Source organism: Labrus bergylta, chromosome 4 (assembly GCF_963930695.1).
Source record: "Labrus bergylta chromosome 4, fLabBer1.1, whole genome shotgun sequence".
NCBI classification, from domain to species: Eukaryota; Metazoa; Chordata; class Actinopteri; order Labriformes; family Labridae; genus Labrus; species Labrus bergylta.
In genome coordinates this window covers 17,910,718-17,926,850 of record NC_089198.1, presented here as the reverse complement: position 1 = coordinate 17,926,850, position 16,133 = coordinate 17,910,718, and the positions used below count along the sequence as shown (strand labels likewise).

Below are 16,133 nucleotides of genomic sequence, written 5' to 3'. Positions count from 1 at the left end.
AAGAACAAGGAAAGGCACGTTGTGGATACAACTATTTCTCATATATGGATAACTGCACCCACCTGACCTGTGACAGCATATTATTTCAGTTTATGACAGTAAGTTTGTTTCAAGGTTTATTGAGGACAGTCAGCACTTCTGAAGAAATAATAATATTTACTCAAGAGATTTTACCTTTCATGAGAACAGCACATTTTAAATGTATTAAATGAGAGTATCTTCCTGTGCAGTTTATTGCTTATACAAGAAAATACACCTCTTTTAAGGGAAGGTGTATCTTCTGCTCTAAAGTAACAGAAGAGTCTTTATCAGACCTTACTATGTTGTTCTGATGGGCTACTTGCTTCTCTAGAGGACTCCATTGTGGAAGTAATTTCCTACTCTTTCTTGTTGGCCCACTGTTGGATCAGACTTTTTGCTTTAATTGAATCAGACATCTTGCAGCTTAAGAGAGAAGTCGGGCTCCCTTCAGTCTATTATTGAAAACAGCACATTTTTTTGACATTAGACATTGTGATGAGAAAACTTAACAGAGGGGCTGGAGGAAACATGGTGAGGGCGGCTGTAGTTCATAAAGTAAAAAAAAAAAGATGTCCTGGTTGCTTGATAATTCTCATCTGTTAACCCACAACCCCTCTGTCTTTTTTGTAAATATAATGAGTTTCAAATAAAAATCTTCTCCCTCGACCGTACTGAGTCTTTCCAGCTCACTCGTTCAAGTGACATTTGATATTTAAGCCTTCACCGGGAATCCAGGAAAAAAAATCCCACAAATTGACAGGCTGACAACAACACATGTTAACCTGATATCACTGACAGGTAGAGAGAAGGGAAGAAAGACACGGTTAAGTGGGTTTAGATGGCAGATTTGCTGCTGCAGACAGTGACAGATATATGATCTAAGACAGACGGTGGAAAAAGTTAGAGAGAGTTAGACTTGGAGCCGACACAAGCGAGATGTGAGTCAGCACCAAATGAGGATAAGAAGAGCAGCAACCACACACCTGTCTGCCAGAGTACAACTGCCATGACTGGAGGAGATCGAGTGATATGCCTCTCAGCTAGCGTGCTGTCGTGAATGTCAGACTTAACTGGCAGTGCAGAAAGACTTGCAAAAGACCATTGACAGAAATAAAGGACATAGGTAGCTAAACTAAGAAATCAGCCTGGAGGAGCTCTGGGGCTACTTACCTTTTAATCAAATCCAGTTCAAGTCACCTGGCAGATCTGAATTCTTTCAAAATACAAATTGATCTCAGTAGGTTTAGTTTAGCATGTGCAGCTAACTTCAGTAATAAATATCTTAAAGGTAGAGTCAGAAGCGTTTTCCTAAAAACTAAAATAAAGACTTATACAGAAGTAATGCCGCTCAATCATCACTAATGGGCCTCCAAACACGTGTGGTGGTGACTGTGTTTGCAGAGAGCCCGTCCTCTGCCTGTGATTTTGATGTTTTGTCTTGTTTTGGTTGACACGGGACGTGCAGTATCAGGGCAAGGAGCTTATGTGTTTCCCCCAGCCAATGACAACGGCAGGGGATTTTAAGAGCGGATACAATTCAGCAATTGGACGTAATTTTAAACCAGTGAATATGACAGATGTGGACGTAGTGGTAAAGAAGGGTGGAGGCGAAACGACAAGCGTAGCGGATGACCTTGTGTTAGGTTTTTTACCCGCGGTATCTTGAAGCAATAACGTACACATTATGTCCTGCAGTGAGTGTGCACTTCTGGGGCGATGAGCCCAGGAGAAGGGGCCCATTTTGAATGTTGTGTTTACACACAAACAATGCTACCTACCCCACCTTTGAACTCAAAGATTTGTCATGAGCATTTGATTAACAGCTTCGACTGGAAGCAAATGAACGTCAACTAAAGCCTGAAATGGAAAAATCACATTTGATGCTTTTTGTATCAGAAAAACTGAAATTTTAGGTGTGGCCTGACTTTCTTTTAAACGACACACATTTGAGAGAAAAACAACACCAATCCGGTTGTTTAGTGATACTGTGGATGTTGCTGTATCAAACCTGTTCTATCTCTGAGCAGAGACTTTGAGAGTATAAGTTAATGTGTAAAGTGCTGCCTGTGATATTTGTTTTTAATGAAAGAAAATGATCAGTGCTGCCACGCCTAGCTATCATAAACGGTTGTGCACTGGTCTTTTCTAATAAAAAAAAAATAAAATTTGAAATAAAAGGTTCAAACCGAGATCTCTGTTTTTGGCCATCTAGGACCTGGACTCAAACCGGAACCAGTTATTGGAACCCATTCCCATCCAGAGAGAGTTTTACAGTACAAGATGACAAAAAGAGCCAAGTGAATTCATTGATGCTTTGTGAGATCTAAACTTGGTTTATTTAAAAAAAGCTGGCTGCATCATTTTTAATACAATATAATTCCTTAAGTATTAAGAAATACTTAATAATAACCTATAACTCTGACATAATTAGGAGGTTGTTTTCTGTTTCCAATATGTAAGCAGTGTAATACATTATTACTACCTGAATTAATAGTTTAGTAATAGTTCACTAAACTTTTTAAAAATAAAATAAAAAATACCAAATATTTTACTAAATTGATTCCTTTACTCAAGGACTAGTGTGAACACTTCACCTTGTTATTTCTTGTTTGTTTGTTTTCCCGTCCTTGGAGATACCACATGGGTGTTAAGTGTAATCCCCCCTTCTTAATTTTTGATTGAGTGGATGAGCTTTGGTTTATTTTCTAAGTTATTTGAGGGATTAGGTTATTATAAACACTATCCAATGTATACGGTGGGGCTGAGTCAGTGTTGGTTGTTTTTAGTCATAGTGCTTGTGACATGTAACATTTTATGTGAGTATGTAAATGGTGTAGATGGGTATCAGTGTATTTTCTGTTATTGAAGTGTTATTAGAAATACAAAGGATGACCCCAGGAAAACGATTCACTCGTATGCTAAAATGGGTTAAGTCAACAAATGGTTAAAATGTGTATATACAAAGAGTGTAATAAAACTATCTAAAAGTGAATACATGAGTCATCAGTAGTTCCAGCAAACATGCACTGTTTGCATTTTATTTTCTTAACTCTGGACATTCCCCTTTTAACAGTGTAGCTTTTAAATGAAAACTTGATACTGACAGTTAGAAAAGGAAGTGGACTGTCCTTGCTGATGTGTAGTGATTATATATCTTTTTTATTCACAAAACAAATTCAGTACTCCACAAAACTGAAACCAAACTGAAACTAGTGACTGACACAGCACCCACCAAAAGCGAACAAATATTATCAGAAGCTGTGGATGTGCATTCATGCATTGTGAAATGATTTTGCTACATACGATGTAGATATCAGTAAATAGATTTCAGTGATGCTGGCATTTCACATTTCACTGTTCATTTACCAACATATTCTGAGCTGGCATGTCCAATTTACAGTATTGTCACTTGCGTCTTCCCAGGTGCATTTCAATTTGCAGTTTAAGTCTGTCCAAAATGTCAAAATTCTCTCTCCGTTACTACAGTCTTTAAACTCTGCTTTGCATAGGTCAGCTGAAAAGTGTCACTGACTATATGATGAAAAACTTGACGTAAACAGATGGAGGAATCAGTCAATCCAGCCAGACAGGGTGTGGAATCTTTATTCAAAGTAATTTTGACATGGAGCAGATTGCTGTGAAGTGAGCTGAAATGAATGCAAATGGTAGACACTTTATGACATCTGATCCTCACGCGAGGTCCAAGCTGACAGAGTGGAACTGTTTCTTATTCAATCCAGTCAGTCACACAATCATCCATTTCTCCTCTCCTCTGCCGCCTGCTGCTTTCTGGTAATGGAGATATCACCTCCTGCCTCCTCCTGCCTCTTCTCTTTTCTCTCCTTGTTGTCCTTTTCCCTCCACTCCACCTCCACTTTCGCTCCTTTCAAATCTGTCTGTTGTGGCTCTTTATCGGCCCACTCGGTGAAACTAATTGACAGTAAGCCAGCGCTAAGTGCACTCTGAATCCCTTTTTTTTTTTTTAAATGAAAAAACTAATCACAGCCATTGTTGGTTATCCAAGACGTGCTCCCCCTTTGTACTGTAAATCAGAGAATGATTCACAATGAGTAGAAGTGGCATATAAGAAAGAAAAACAAATAAGATTTATTATTGAACGAAATTCTGGAAGGCAGCAAGCTGAGTTTCTTTTAGCAAGGCTCAATAATTCCTTACTGTGAATGCCAAGCTCTCTAATGGCAACAATTGACATTTTGAGACTCCCCGGGTATCGTTTAGTTCTGGAGTTGAAATGCCAAAGCAGAGGGGGAAAAAAACATAATCAGGAAGTTAAACAATTTGAAATGTGGTTTTTAAGTGAAACGGTACCGATTATTTCTGTGCAAACTGCTGCTTATGAAAATGGTGTTTCTGATCAATCAAATGAGCAGACTTGTCTTCAGCTGTAATTGACATCCACGCTCATGTAACTGTTCCAGTTAAATGTCATGTTGGTCTGATGATAATCTCGTAACAGATCCTCTATATAAAAACAGAATCTCTGGGTGAGGGACAAGCTTGTTGGTGTTGGAAGTGATCTGGGTCGTATCATCCAAAAGTGTCTCTGCTGGCTTTGGCTGTAAACAAGAAAAAAAAATGTGTGGAGATCTATAGAGGCAAAAAGTAGTGACTGTAATTCAACACTGGAACACTCTGCTATCATCCAATGAAGACTTAACTATATATTTTTAGTCTGGCGCCCCCAAGTTCAGAGACTACGTCTTTGTCAACAATTAGGCAATGGGTTCCGAGATTTGAAAAATTATAATATCTACCAAGCCTTGTGTTTCTGTCCTTAAGTTCAAGTTCAGTCTATTCAATTCAATTCCAAAAACTTTATTTGTCCCTAGGGGGACAATTCAAAGGCACACAGAGCAGGAAATTAATTACAGTGCAAGGAAGACTAAAATACGAAATGTTCTTTGTTATTGTAATCCTGCATAGCATATTTAAACGAACAGCAGAGCAAGGATGTCTTTTTCTTAGTTTTGGCTCACTTTAGAGTTGTTGTCATTTTCTATAACAACTACACCCACTCACCCTCCGTATTCTCCATAGGATTTAGCAGACTCTTTACATCCACCAGAATTAGCAACCTGCTGTGTTTCATCTCACACTCACGAGGAGATACAACACAACCACGGACCATTAACTTCCTGCCGTACATCTTTTCTTCTCTCTGTGATTATATGTTTCTATCTCTTGTCTTCAGCACTCAACCCACCATGAGAATTTGTGTTTGTTCTGAATAGATTCAAGCCAAGGCAGTCTAATCTGCAAACACACTCAGGCATTTGCACAGTCTGTGCTCAGAGATATCGAAATAACTCTGAAGTTATTTATTTTCTGTGCCTATAGATTGCTATGTGCAAAATATGTGATGCCAGTTAAACAGAGTGATTTAGATGCAGTCAACACCCGCACAGGAAAAAGAGGGAAGCAGGCTGTCGTATTTCCCAGAGCAATTAGCACATCTATATTTCATATATTGTTGTTCAGACAGGGGATCGACCTTCGAAAATGTTTTGATGAGATTGTGCACAAAAGCCAAATTAAATCATACTTCCTGTAAAACGAATTACCTCCACAATTCGGGGGAGGCCTTTATAGCTCTCGGTTGATGCAGATCAGAGTTTATGGCTCAGTTAATAAGTTAAGGGAAAAAAACAACACTTAAAAAAATAACAAGCAGAACTGCCTGCAAATCTAACTGAACAAGAAGGAAGGTCTCTGGGAGAGAGCAAGTGGGAATAATCAGCTTCAACCTTGATCTGCTCAAAGTGCAGGACTAATACACAGCAGTCAATATGCCTAATTACTCTGTTCTAGCTAACAGCGGCTTATTTTTCAGCAGTGAGACTGTTAAAGTCAGAGGATGCTCATTGCTCACAGTACTTATGGACTTTATGTCATGATTTTGTTCCTCTGTTCTCACTGGCATTGAAGTTTATGATATGCAGTCTACTGCTGCTGTAGTTTTCTCCCTTCTTTGCTGTAAATCATTTAGATGTTGTGTTATTATATAATATGTCATGTATCTTTGTGCTCGTCTCTAAACCCACTGATGAATGGGCTCTAAATTGTTAAAATAAAATATCGTCTTAAGTTGTTGGAAAGAAATCTCCTTTTACAGATTCTGTATATGAACACAGAATTTGTGGGCAAGTGTTCTGGTTTTCATTTTTAGACCAATCAGAATCGTCCACCAAGTGTTTTAGAGGGCTTTGGCTGCAGAAGAAAAGTCCTTGTAGAGAGAAAAGTAACAGAATGCAATTCACTCTCATGCAAATCTGAATCACATCAGTGACCAACAATTATTTAGCCTTAATTTATCTCTCTAAACCAGGGATGGACATTTTCAGTAATTTCTATATTCATACCATAGGAACCAGTTATCAGTTATTATTTATTAGCGTTTTTTCTTACCTTTAAAAAAAAAGATGTCGGACACAGACTTCCATACCCACTGCTCTGCAGCTGCTTTGAGGTGGTCCGCTTGGTTTCCTGCAGTGTACATTAGTACAGCAGTCTTCACATCCCAATAGCCACTCTTGATGGCATGTTGCAAACAGCCCTCAATTCTGCATCTAAGATGTGCATGAAAAATAAACCCATTTTTGAAATATATAAACATTACAATATTTAATAAAAAATAATCCTTGATTAAAATAAAATAACTACAAAAATGTTCCTTTCCTGCATAACAAAATGCATAAAGCTGTGTGTTTTTTTTTTATGCAGGCGGTAAAGAGGGAAGGAAGAAATGGGCAAACTGGTGAATGAACTGAAGAAACGTCTTCTGTTATCTCATTTTAAAATATATCAATATCTTTTAAAAACTCTATATACCGGTACTTTATATTGCCCAGCCCTAATGCAAGCAACACATCTTTGTCAACATTTGGAGTCAACATTTACTTTGAACTGCCATTATTCAGAATGGTTTGGCATAAATTGGCAAGTTGCCAACCAAAGTTTCACAAACCTTCCAAGTTGTACTTTTAACGTGAGGGGGTGTTCACGCAAATTAAAAAATATGTTAACTAAATTTTTCTGTTATTTGGCCATTCTTATTAGAAATAAATTGGAAGTAAGTTCGTTTGCATGTGAGATCAGGTAGTGAAAATGTCTTAGTTTTCGTTTTACTGCAGGGATGGAGAAAGTGGTTGAATGTGGAATGAAATGACTGACGGTACATGACAGGAAGGCTGGAGTGGAGATGTAAATGGAGTGAATGTTGTGGTCTTACTTGACTTATGTTGGACATTGGTTGGTTGAGGGTTATACATTTACATGGACAGATCAGGAAAAAAATAATTCTATATTTTTACTCTCATGCTGTAGATGTCATGTCATCTGCATAGAGGTGTTGTCACTGTATACTTATCAGTCCTGCAGCACTGAGATCTATATATGTTAGGTAATTTCAGAAAAAAGAATGACTTTTCTGCTCATATGTTTCTGTTTAACAACTGCTACTCATAATTTACTTTTTTTATGGCTTAGTTATTAAGTGGCCGCCAATTACGAAGAAGGGTTATCCACTGTTATTCACTTTTTGCCACGGAAGCTATTATCACCTCCTGACTGAGCTGAATGGCTTTGAATCTGCTATTAATGTTAATTTATCAGCATCATAAACACTTCCCCACAAGGACACATCACTGGAAGAGACATGTCAGGAAATAGATGAGTTATTTTATATGCCTCATTAGAGAAACACCAAGGATGAAAGATACTCTTTAATTTTGTGATGCCCGTTATAAAACTGAGCTCATGTGGCCCCCAAGGTTTGGCTACAGCAGGTTGGAGATCTCCTTTTGGAATTAGAAAGGTGCTCCATGTACCTATCCTCCTAGGTCCGCAACCTTGGCATCATTTTAGACACCACCCTCTCATTCTACTCCCACATTAAATCTGTCACCAAATCTGCTTTCTTTCACTAAAAATTATTTCCTGATTCTGGCCATCACTGCCTGACTCCGTGGCAGGAACCTTTACTCACGCCCTTTGACCTCTTGTCTTGACTATTGCAATGGCGTTTTTGTCTGGGGTACCCAGCAAACCCTTGGACAGGCTCCGAGACAAAACTCAGCTGCCAGGGTCCTCACCAGCACCAAGCCCTGGCAGCACATCAACCCAACCCTTATCCACCTGTAACTGGCTTCCAATCCCCTACCTTCATATATTTTCATCATGTTCTGTTGTTTTGCATTGGTATGTGCCTTTCTCTTAACATGTGGATGTGATTTTTATTCATTGATTCTAGTGGAAGCAGCTGAATGTTTGGCAACTTTGAGTCCAAGACTAATTTCCCCATGGGGACAATAGAGTGTATCGCATCGTATCGTATTGTATCTCAGTTTAATAACTGATCACTTTATCAGAGCAGTTAGAGGTGCTCCTGCTTATCTTGCTCCCTTACCATTTACTAGCATCAATGTTTCCTTATTATTGAGTCATCTTGCATTTATTATCTTAAGGACACATATTCCACCCTCCTCTCTCATTTCATGTAATCCTGGTGAAGGATTTTTATTTATTTACTCTGCTTGGGAAAACCTCTAAATTCTGTATAGAAAGTCAAGTGCCTCATGTTATTTGCATGAAGGCCGAAGAGGTTTTTTCTACTTTTCACAGGTCTTTCTATGCTGGTTACAGTATTTAATCCAGTATGATAAACTGATGTTTAATGTCTAGTTCTTATCAGGCAGTGTGCTGGTTCGGGTGTTTTGATGACACAGGTAGACTTTCACAGTCAGTTATAGCTTGTAAAAGTTTTTTTTTTTTTTTTTTCGTTCTTGCCTTACTGTAGCCTATGGAGGGTTTGCTCTTTTCTTCTTTAAGTCATTGTTATCAAATAAAGGCTAAACAGAGATTGATTTGACATGACATTATTATGACATAATTGATAAATGCATAACACAGTGCTGCAGTGACTCATAGACTATGAGCTTGGACCCAAATTAGATATAGATTATCAAGCAGCTCTGTCCCCACAGTAATATGTTTTCATGAGCCTGAGTCCCCGGAGAAAACACAAACAGATATCTTGAGTTCAATACCAGGATGGACAAGTTGTCAATCCCCCCGCTGTAATGTTATTTGCAGGAAAGCACGTTCTTGTTCCTGGATGCCTGTTTTCATATAACTGTCATATCAGATCTCATCCAGTGCTATATTCTATCCACATTTCTTCTACTAAGTGAATTAGTCCTCCATAATGTGCAGTCTGATGCTCTAATGTTGTAATAATGGCTGCAGATGCTCCTCAGGAAATGGCCTGAGATGCCACGCATATTGCACTCCATAACACTTATGAACGTATTGAAGGAAGGACCGTGTGCAGCAACAATGTTTTTAATTACCTGAACCAGCATGATGGCTCAAAACTGAAGTTTATCATGGATGGACACTAATGGTCCCCAGACGATGATTACTAAAAATGTTGGTGTCCATGGATTTTTTCTGCAGCACCAAAAGCAGATAAAGGTTTTCACTTTACCCTTCAAACAGATCACCATCAACTAAGTAGGTGGGCAAGTAATTGTATTGGACATCCAATAATTTAAGAAATGTTTCCATTTTGGCTTAAGATTTCTCATCAACTATCTAATGCATTTTTTTTTAGACATTTTGTCCCAAGCAATTTGTTTCGAATGCTAATCTGCCCTGGCTGTACTTTTTGTTTAATCCCATGTTGCAAGTTTTGAGTATTTCTGCTTAACATCAGCATATTAGCATAATGACATTAGCATTGTGCTCAAAGCAACATTGCCTAATTTTAGCCCCATAGAGTGGCATGGATTCGATTTAGTGTCTCTTGTTTCAGTTTCCGAGATGATCTTTAGTTAAGATAAATCCTGAACTGTTGTGGAATATATTTTCTTGCAGGACAGTCTGCTATAGGCTACATTTTTTCTTAGTAAATGCAAGCTCTTCTCAAGTGTTTTTCTTTTATTCTTTTAGATCAGTATGTTTCAAGTATGTCAGTGATGAATACCTTGAAGGCATTGCTAATGGCTTTACAGTACTACATGTCATGAAAGCCATTTTGGAAATAGCCCATTTCCATGGTCTGATGTGTGCTCTATCTACAAAACAGCTCTTCTATTAAACTTCCTCTAAAGAAGCACAGCTCTGCTGCCTCCAACACCCAATTTGTTTGGGATAAATGTAAGACCTTAAGCCAGAAATTGAACCTGCCATCCATGAGTAAAGTGCTCTAGCTGTGGGCTGCTGTTAGACTTAGTGAAGACATCTTTTAAATGTAAATGAAATGCTGTAAGAGCATGATGGATTAATATGTATTTACATTTGCAAGTGCAGGCACAGAGAAATGAAGACTCACTTCTATGACTCTCATTTTTTTACAACCTGTTTTATGGTCACATAACATTAGTGTCTCAGTCTAATATGGTGCTGCTTTTGAAGAGTCTCTTTGAAAGATTGATTCAGTTCATGTCTTGGTGCTTTTGAGTGCAACAGAAAGGCAAATCCAAGAAAGTGAGTACAAAGCCCGAGGCTGCACCTACAATACACAATAAACCAGTGTGTGTTACTGTGCTTTAATGCACTGATTTTCAACCATTTCAAGTCAAATATTCCCGGGGTAAAGATGCTTTACCACTTGAAAACAGACCATGTCTCTGTACTTTCCAGCAGAGCAGAGTCCTGCTGTTTGCTGCAGTGCCTTCTGTCTCCTGCACAAGCATGAGATGAGACTCCAAGTATGAATAATGTCCTCCCTTGTGGCTCTCTTTCGCTCCCTATAATCCACTCTCTACTTTGGTCCCAGCAGGGCCACAGTCCCATCTAGACGGATCACTAGTCGTCAGTCTCTCAATTGAAGGAGTGGAAAGCAAGTGTAAATGAGAAGTAATGAGGCTGCATGATATGTATTGTCTAGTTAATTATATTTCATCTTCAAAACTGCTATAATACACTCATGTAAGGTATTTTGTAAATAGAGAATACATGAAACCAATTTTCAACCTTAAAAGAAGTTGCTAAATTAATGTTCATTATTTTCCCTTGCTTTAATCCGACATGTTCCCGTTACACAGGCATAACACACGTTCTCTTTTTATTTGACTCTGACCCTGGTCTGTAAACTCAGCATGGCGACACGCAGGGGGAGAAAATGGAATAGTAGGACAAAAGCAGTGAAATTTGTCCAAACAGATGAAAAGCTGTGAGAAGGTTTTAGGAACAGTTTGATGCATTTTAAATCACTGCCAGCTGGACATGTCATCTGCTCATTGGCATGAGACAAAGCTTTCCTCTTCAGTGGATTGAAAGGTCAAGTCGACATCCGAGCTCGCTGCAAAGAGTGACACTTGTCCACCAGGGAAATGAGAATGTGTGAGTGTGTGTATTTGTGTGCGCGTGTCTATGTGTGTGTTTGTGTGGATGGGAGGCGTTCTTTATCTAATTTTGAGGTGCTGCCATGAGGAAGTAGTAAGAAATGTAATTTACAGTGTCTGTTTCTATGTGGTGTTGATCTTTGTTAATCTCCCGCTCATCCTGCTTAGTTTCAATCAGATTGGTTGTTTCTAACTTTGTAGAACACTTGCATAGATTGTAGGAAAAAAAGAAACAAGAGTGCACTATAGAAAAAGTTATGGGAGCAAGAGTTGGATTTTGTGTCAACTGAGATTACAGCTCATAATTATAATTTAAAAAACTTCATGAAACTTTTATGTCAATGCAAAATTAGAGTCCAAAAACATGGATAATTATATCCCAGAACATGGTTTGACACAAGAATTTCCTCTCTTACTTTTGTTAAAATCTCAGCTGCCCTGTTGTTTTCCCATCAAGGTATAAGAAGTCTACAGCTTTCCAGAAAAGCCCTGGTTCAGTCTGTTGGTCAAGAGCCAACTGGACACTCCACAGGCCAGGTAGTGGTGGTGATGAAGGCCAAAATATACCAACACTTTGAAACATTTACCACACATGACAAAACCTATGGGCAAACCGAGGGCAACACGACATTAATTGTTTAATCTCGATTGACTCTTCTCATGATCGTGAGAAGCTAAAATCGCAGTTGAATTTGAAACTTGATTAATTTCCCATTCCAGACAATCTTAAATTCAAACACAACTAACATCAATAACTTTATCTCACATTTTTTGTCTCCTGATTTCCATTAGTCCTCCTGTCATCTGTAAAAAAACAAAACATTTATTTTCTGTTGGATTGTGTCAGTCCTTCAAAGAGACTCAGCAACATACGATTGAAGCAACAAAAGCATGGTAGCATAATGTGTAATGTGAAAAGAAAAATTAGACAGAAAAGCAGTTTAATTCAATGTTTTCTTCCTGTCTTTCTTTTCACAGTGAATAAGCACAAGCCGTGGATTGAGGCGTCTTACCACGGTGTGATCACAGAGAACATGGACACAGTGCTGCTGGACCCGCCGCTTGTAGCTCTGGACAAGGACGCCCCAGTTCCCTATGCTGGTAGGAAAAACAAACGCACACACTCACAAAGACAAAAAAAAAATAAAAATCTGTCCTACACTCCAGGATCAACACACGTTTAGAGAGTTAGATACACATTCAGTACACACACACACACACACACACACACACACACACACACACACACACACACACACGTGCCTATGTGAGGATGCTTAAGAGCTGTTTGCAGGCAACTGTGGCAACTTCACACCAGCAGACAGAAACAGATGATCCAACAGTTCTCTGTGCTCGCTGTTTGTCATGGAGACTGAATTCCATTTATCACCCTTAGCAGTGTTAAACAAATGCTTTTCTCCTCTTTTATTAAACAGTACTTTCCTCTTGTTTTTGTAATAAGAACAACGTTTTAAACCCTACAGGAAGACTTGTTTTTTTCTGTACAGTAAAAGTAAGGGTTTAAAATCAATAGAGGACAGACAGGTGACAGATTCAAGTCTCCTGCAGTTTCTAAAAATGCATTCATTTTCCTAATCTTGTCATCTTTAAGGTTTTAAGTTTCAGATTCATGTTCTCCACTCCTCTGTACAGGAATCTATTCACTTCTCCTTCTAATAACAGCCATGTGTCATCCTTTTATGTGCAGCTTATTATCCCATTTAACCCGAAGACGAAAGATTACTGTTATAAAGAGTATCAGAGCTCTTCGCAGTGACATTGTGAATTTTCTACCGTAAATCCTAATCCTACTTTGTCCTAATCTTCTAATCGTTCTGTATTTTTCAGATAAAACAAATCCAAAGCACACTTTTATTTCATAAATCTTTACACATGTACGGGAAGCCTGGGAGGTGACATGTGTATTATTATTTTTAAATTTGTAATGCATGTGTAGTATTATACTGTAGACTGTCATACACAGAAAAATCTGGGGACTTTACATATAGAGGTCTCCTTTAGTATTAGATTTGAAGATGCTCCACATTCAGTAAGTTTTAGTGTCCGAGAGTCCCCTGCATGAGATCAGGATTCTGCAGCCTTAAACTGTAAGATTCCTTGAACAATATATAAAAGACAGCTCCACAACAACATTTGCTCCTTTCATTTTTTTCTTGAATTATGTGTGAGCATCATAACCACGCAGTATTTAACAGTTTCCATTACCCAGTGCTGACTGAAAATGTTTTTATGGTTGTCACAGAGCAGGTGCATATGTAACAATTAAAGTAGCATATATCCACACGCGATGTCTCCAGATGACTGTTTCATCTGCTGATTATGTTGTCTAACAAGAGCTGGAATCAGACAGTCGTCACACAGGTGAAGCAGCGCTGACAGTCACAGGAAGCAGAGCGACAGAGAGCTGCTTTAATTGGACAAAATATTCTGAGACTCAAAGGCAAACGAAGAGGCTTTTTGGCAGCTAACGCTTAACAGCTCATTATAGAGAAATGGCTCCTATTAATCCCAGCGCTGACAACCGTGAAAAAATGATACTCAGCTATTTTTCTTCATCTCTTTCCCCTTTTTCTATGTTTGTGTGTGTGTGTGTGTGTGTGTGTGTGTGTGTGTGTGTGTGTGTGTGTGTGTGTGTGTGTGTGGTAATGGCATAGCTTCAGCATTGTGTTTTAGCTCAGTTCCATGTGAGCTCTTCTGTTAATAATAGGTATGTACAGTATGCTGTAGCTGACCTTGAGGAGCACTATACAGCCCGGATCAATGTTAAAGCTTTTACCTTCTGCTTTTTCTTACATGGCTTTTAACAGCATGTCCCGGTACATATACACAGCTCTTCAACACAACCTACATGTAGATTTACTGCAGGGAAGATTGAATTACCTTTTGAAAAACTTGAGGTTAACGTTTAGTCAGCAAAAGCATGAAAGAAGAATAAAGGAACCTTACAGAACATTTTAGAGAAACTACAATAATGTTTTTAAATAAGAATGAAGTAGATGTCTTGACGATATTTTACAGACCTTTTTGCTCTCCAGTTAGTACAGTACAGTACACAGCACAATTCACAGACATTTGCATTCATTTCCCAGTTACGAATGGAAATGAATTTGATTGTTTTCCTCCGTGATTAACGCTTGTTTTGTTGACTTGAGAAGGTCGAGCCGGGTGAAATATCGCCTGAGACAAAAGAAGCAGGGCCATGCTGGCTGCTGACTGGTGATATTTCTCTCTGTTTTTTTTTCATTGCATGCAGCCTAATGAATGAAACCCACACAATCGCTACCAAGGAGACTGAAAAAATGGCCATCAAAAGAGCAGCTCCGACCCAGTTTATCTCCCTTTGCATTTGTCTACTAGTTCAGCTCTCACATACCCTCCCTGTCCTTTTCTAACTTTTCCCTCAAATCCTAATTTTAATCCGTCATTCCTTTCTCCATTGAGCTCCTCACCTCTTCTTTTTCAATCCTTTGTCTTCGTCTTGATCTTGACACTTTGCTCCCAGCAAGCCCATATACAGACGGTCTGTTATGCACCACAGAGGCTCTCATCAATCCTGGTTTTGTTTTACTGCAGAAAGGAGCAGGCCATCCTCCTGGCTCCACATTAATTACAGTGTGGGAACAGAAAGCAGGATTGTTAAGTATCTGCCTGTTTTCTCCTATCTCGTACTCTTCTTCCATCAAGCCATCCATCACTATTTCTTCTCCTCTGGATGCCTCTATGCTGTCTTTACTACAGGAGCTGAGCCTATTCAACAAGCTAAACTCTTGCTTGAAGGTAGTATTACTTGCGCTTTACAATGGCTCTTCCCCTCTTCATACAGAAACAACTGTAACGGACAAAACACAAACAACTGCGATCACTTTTTGAGACCATGTGTTTCTCACATATTCAAAATTGTTTTTTAAATTTAAAAATTCAAATTGGCTTTGGTTGAGATGGGTTTTTTTGCTATAAATTAATACAACTGTAACAATCTTTTTATTTTGCCCCCTGGAACATTCAGTGTTTATTTTTTATTTTCAAAGTTATTTTTGGGGCCTTTTTGCCTTTATTAGATAGGACAGCTGATTGTTGGGAGGACGTGCACACAGAAGAGCCGAAGTTGGATTCAATCCCACAGCCGCTGCGACGAGGATTAAAGCCCCTCTACATAAGGCGCCCAACATAAACGCTAAGGCTATCGTCGATCCTTTTATGACTTCACTTAAAAAGACAAAAACAAATAGAGATAGGATATTCCAATTACACCAGCGTTCAGTGGTAAATTACAACATATGTAACTGAGAAAGATAATTTTCTCTCTCTCTAAAAATCCCATCAAAAAGTTCCACTTAGTTTTTTAATATTTACAAGTTAAAGAGTGTTAATGTTTTGTGTTAATTCTTGCAGAAACACAGTAAAGTAGATAAGGCCTTTTGCCATTTTCCTAGTATAACTGTAGAACATAGGATCAGAAAGCCTACAGTGAATTCAGTGTTTTCTTCTCAAATTTGTAATGCATACTGACATATTTATTTACAATTGCAAATGTTATAGTAAGTTTTACACAATGTATATTTTGTCTTTGACTCCAAAGAGGAGTTGACTGTGTACAATGGTAGTCACAGTGGTAGAGCAGATTCAGTTGGCTTCCTCAAATGACATGAAAGTGTCCTATGTTTATAAGCTTGACAAACACAATCTTTATTCCCTAATGGCATTATATCCACATACACCAGCTCA

General features: G+C 38.5%; 1 protein-coding gene across 1 annotated transcript in view; it reads left to right on the top strand.

Annotated features, from left to right (window-relative positions):
- Positions 1 to 16,133, top strand: part of clstn2a (calsyntenin 2a) — a 152,204-nt gene that overhangs the window by 54,280 nt on the left and 81,791 nt on the right. Inside the window, exon 2 of the mRNA XM_020644452.3 lies at positions 12,366 to 12,488. Within this exon, the coding sequence (XP_020500108.2) occupies positions 12,366 to 12,488 (123 nt within the window). The remainder of the gene's footprint in view (positions 1 to 12,365; positions 12,489 to 16,133) is intronic.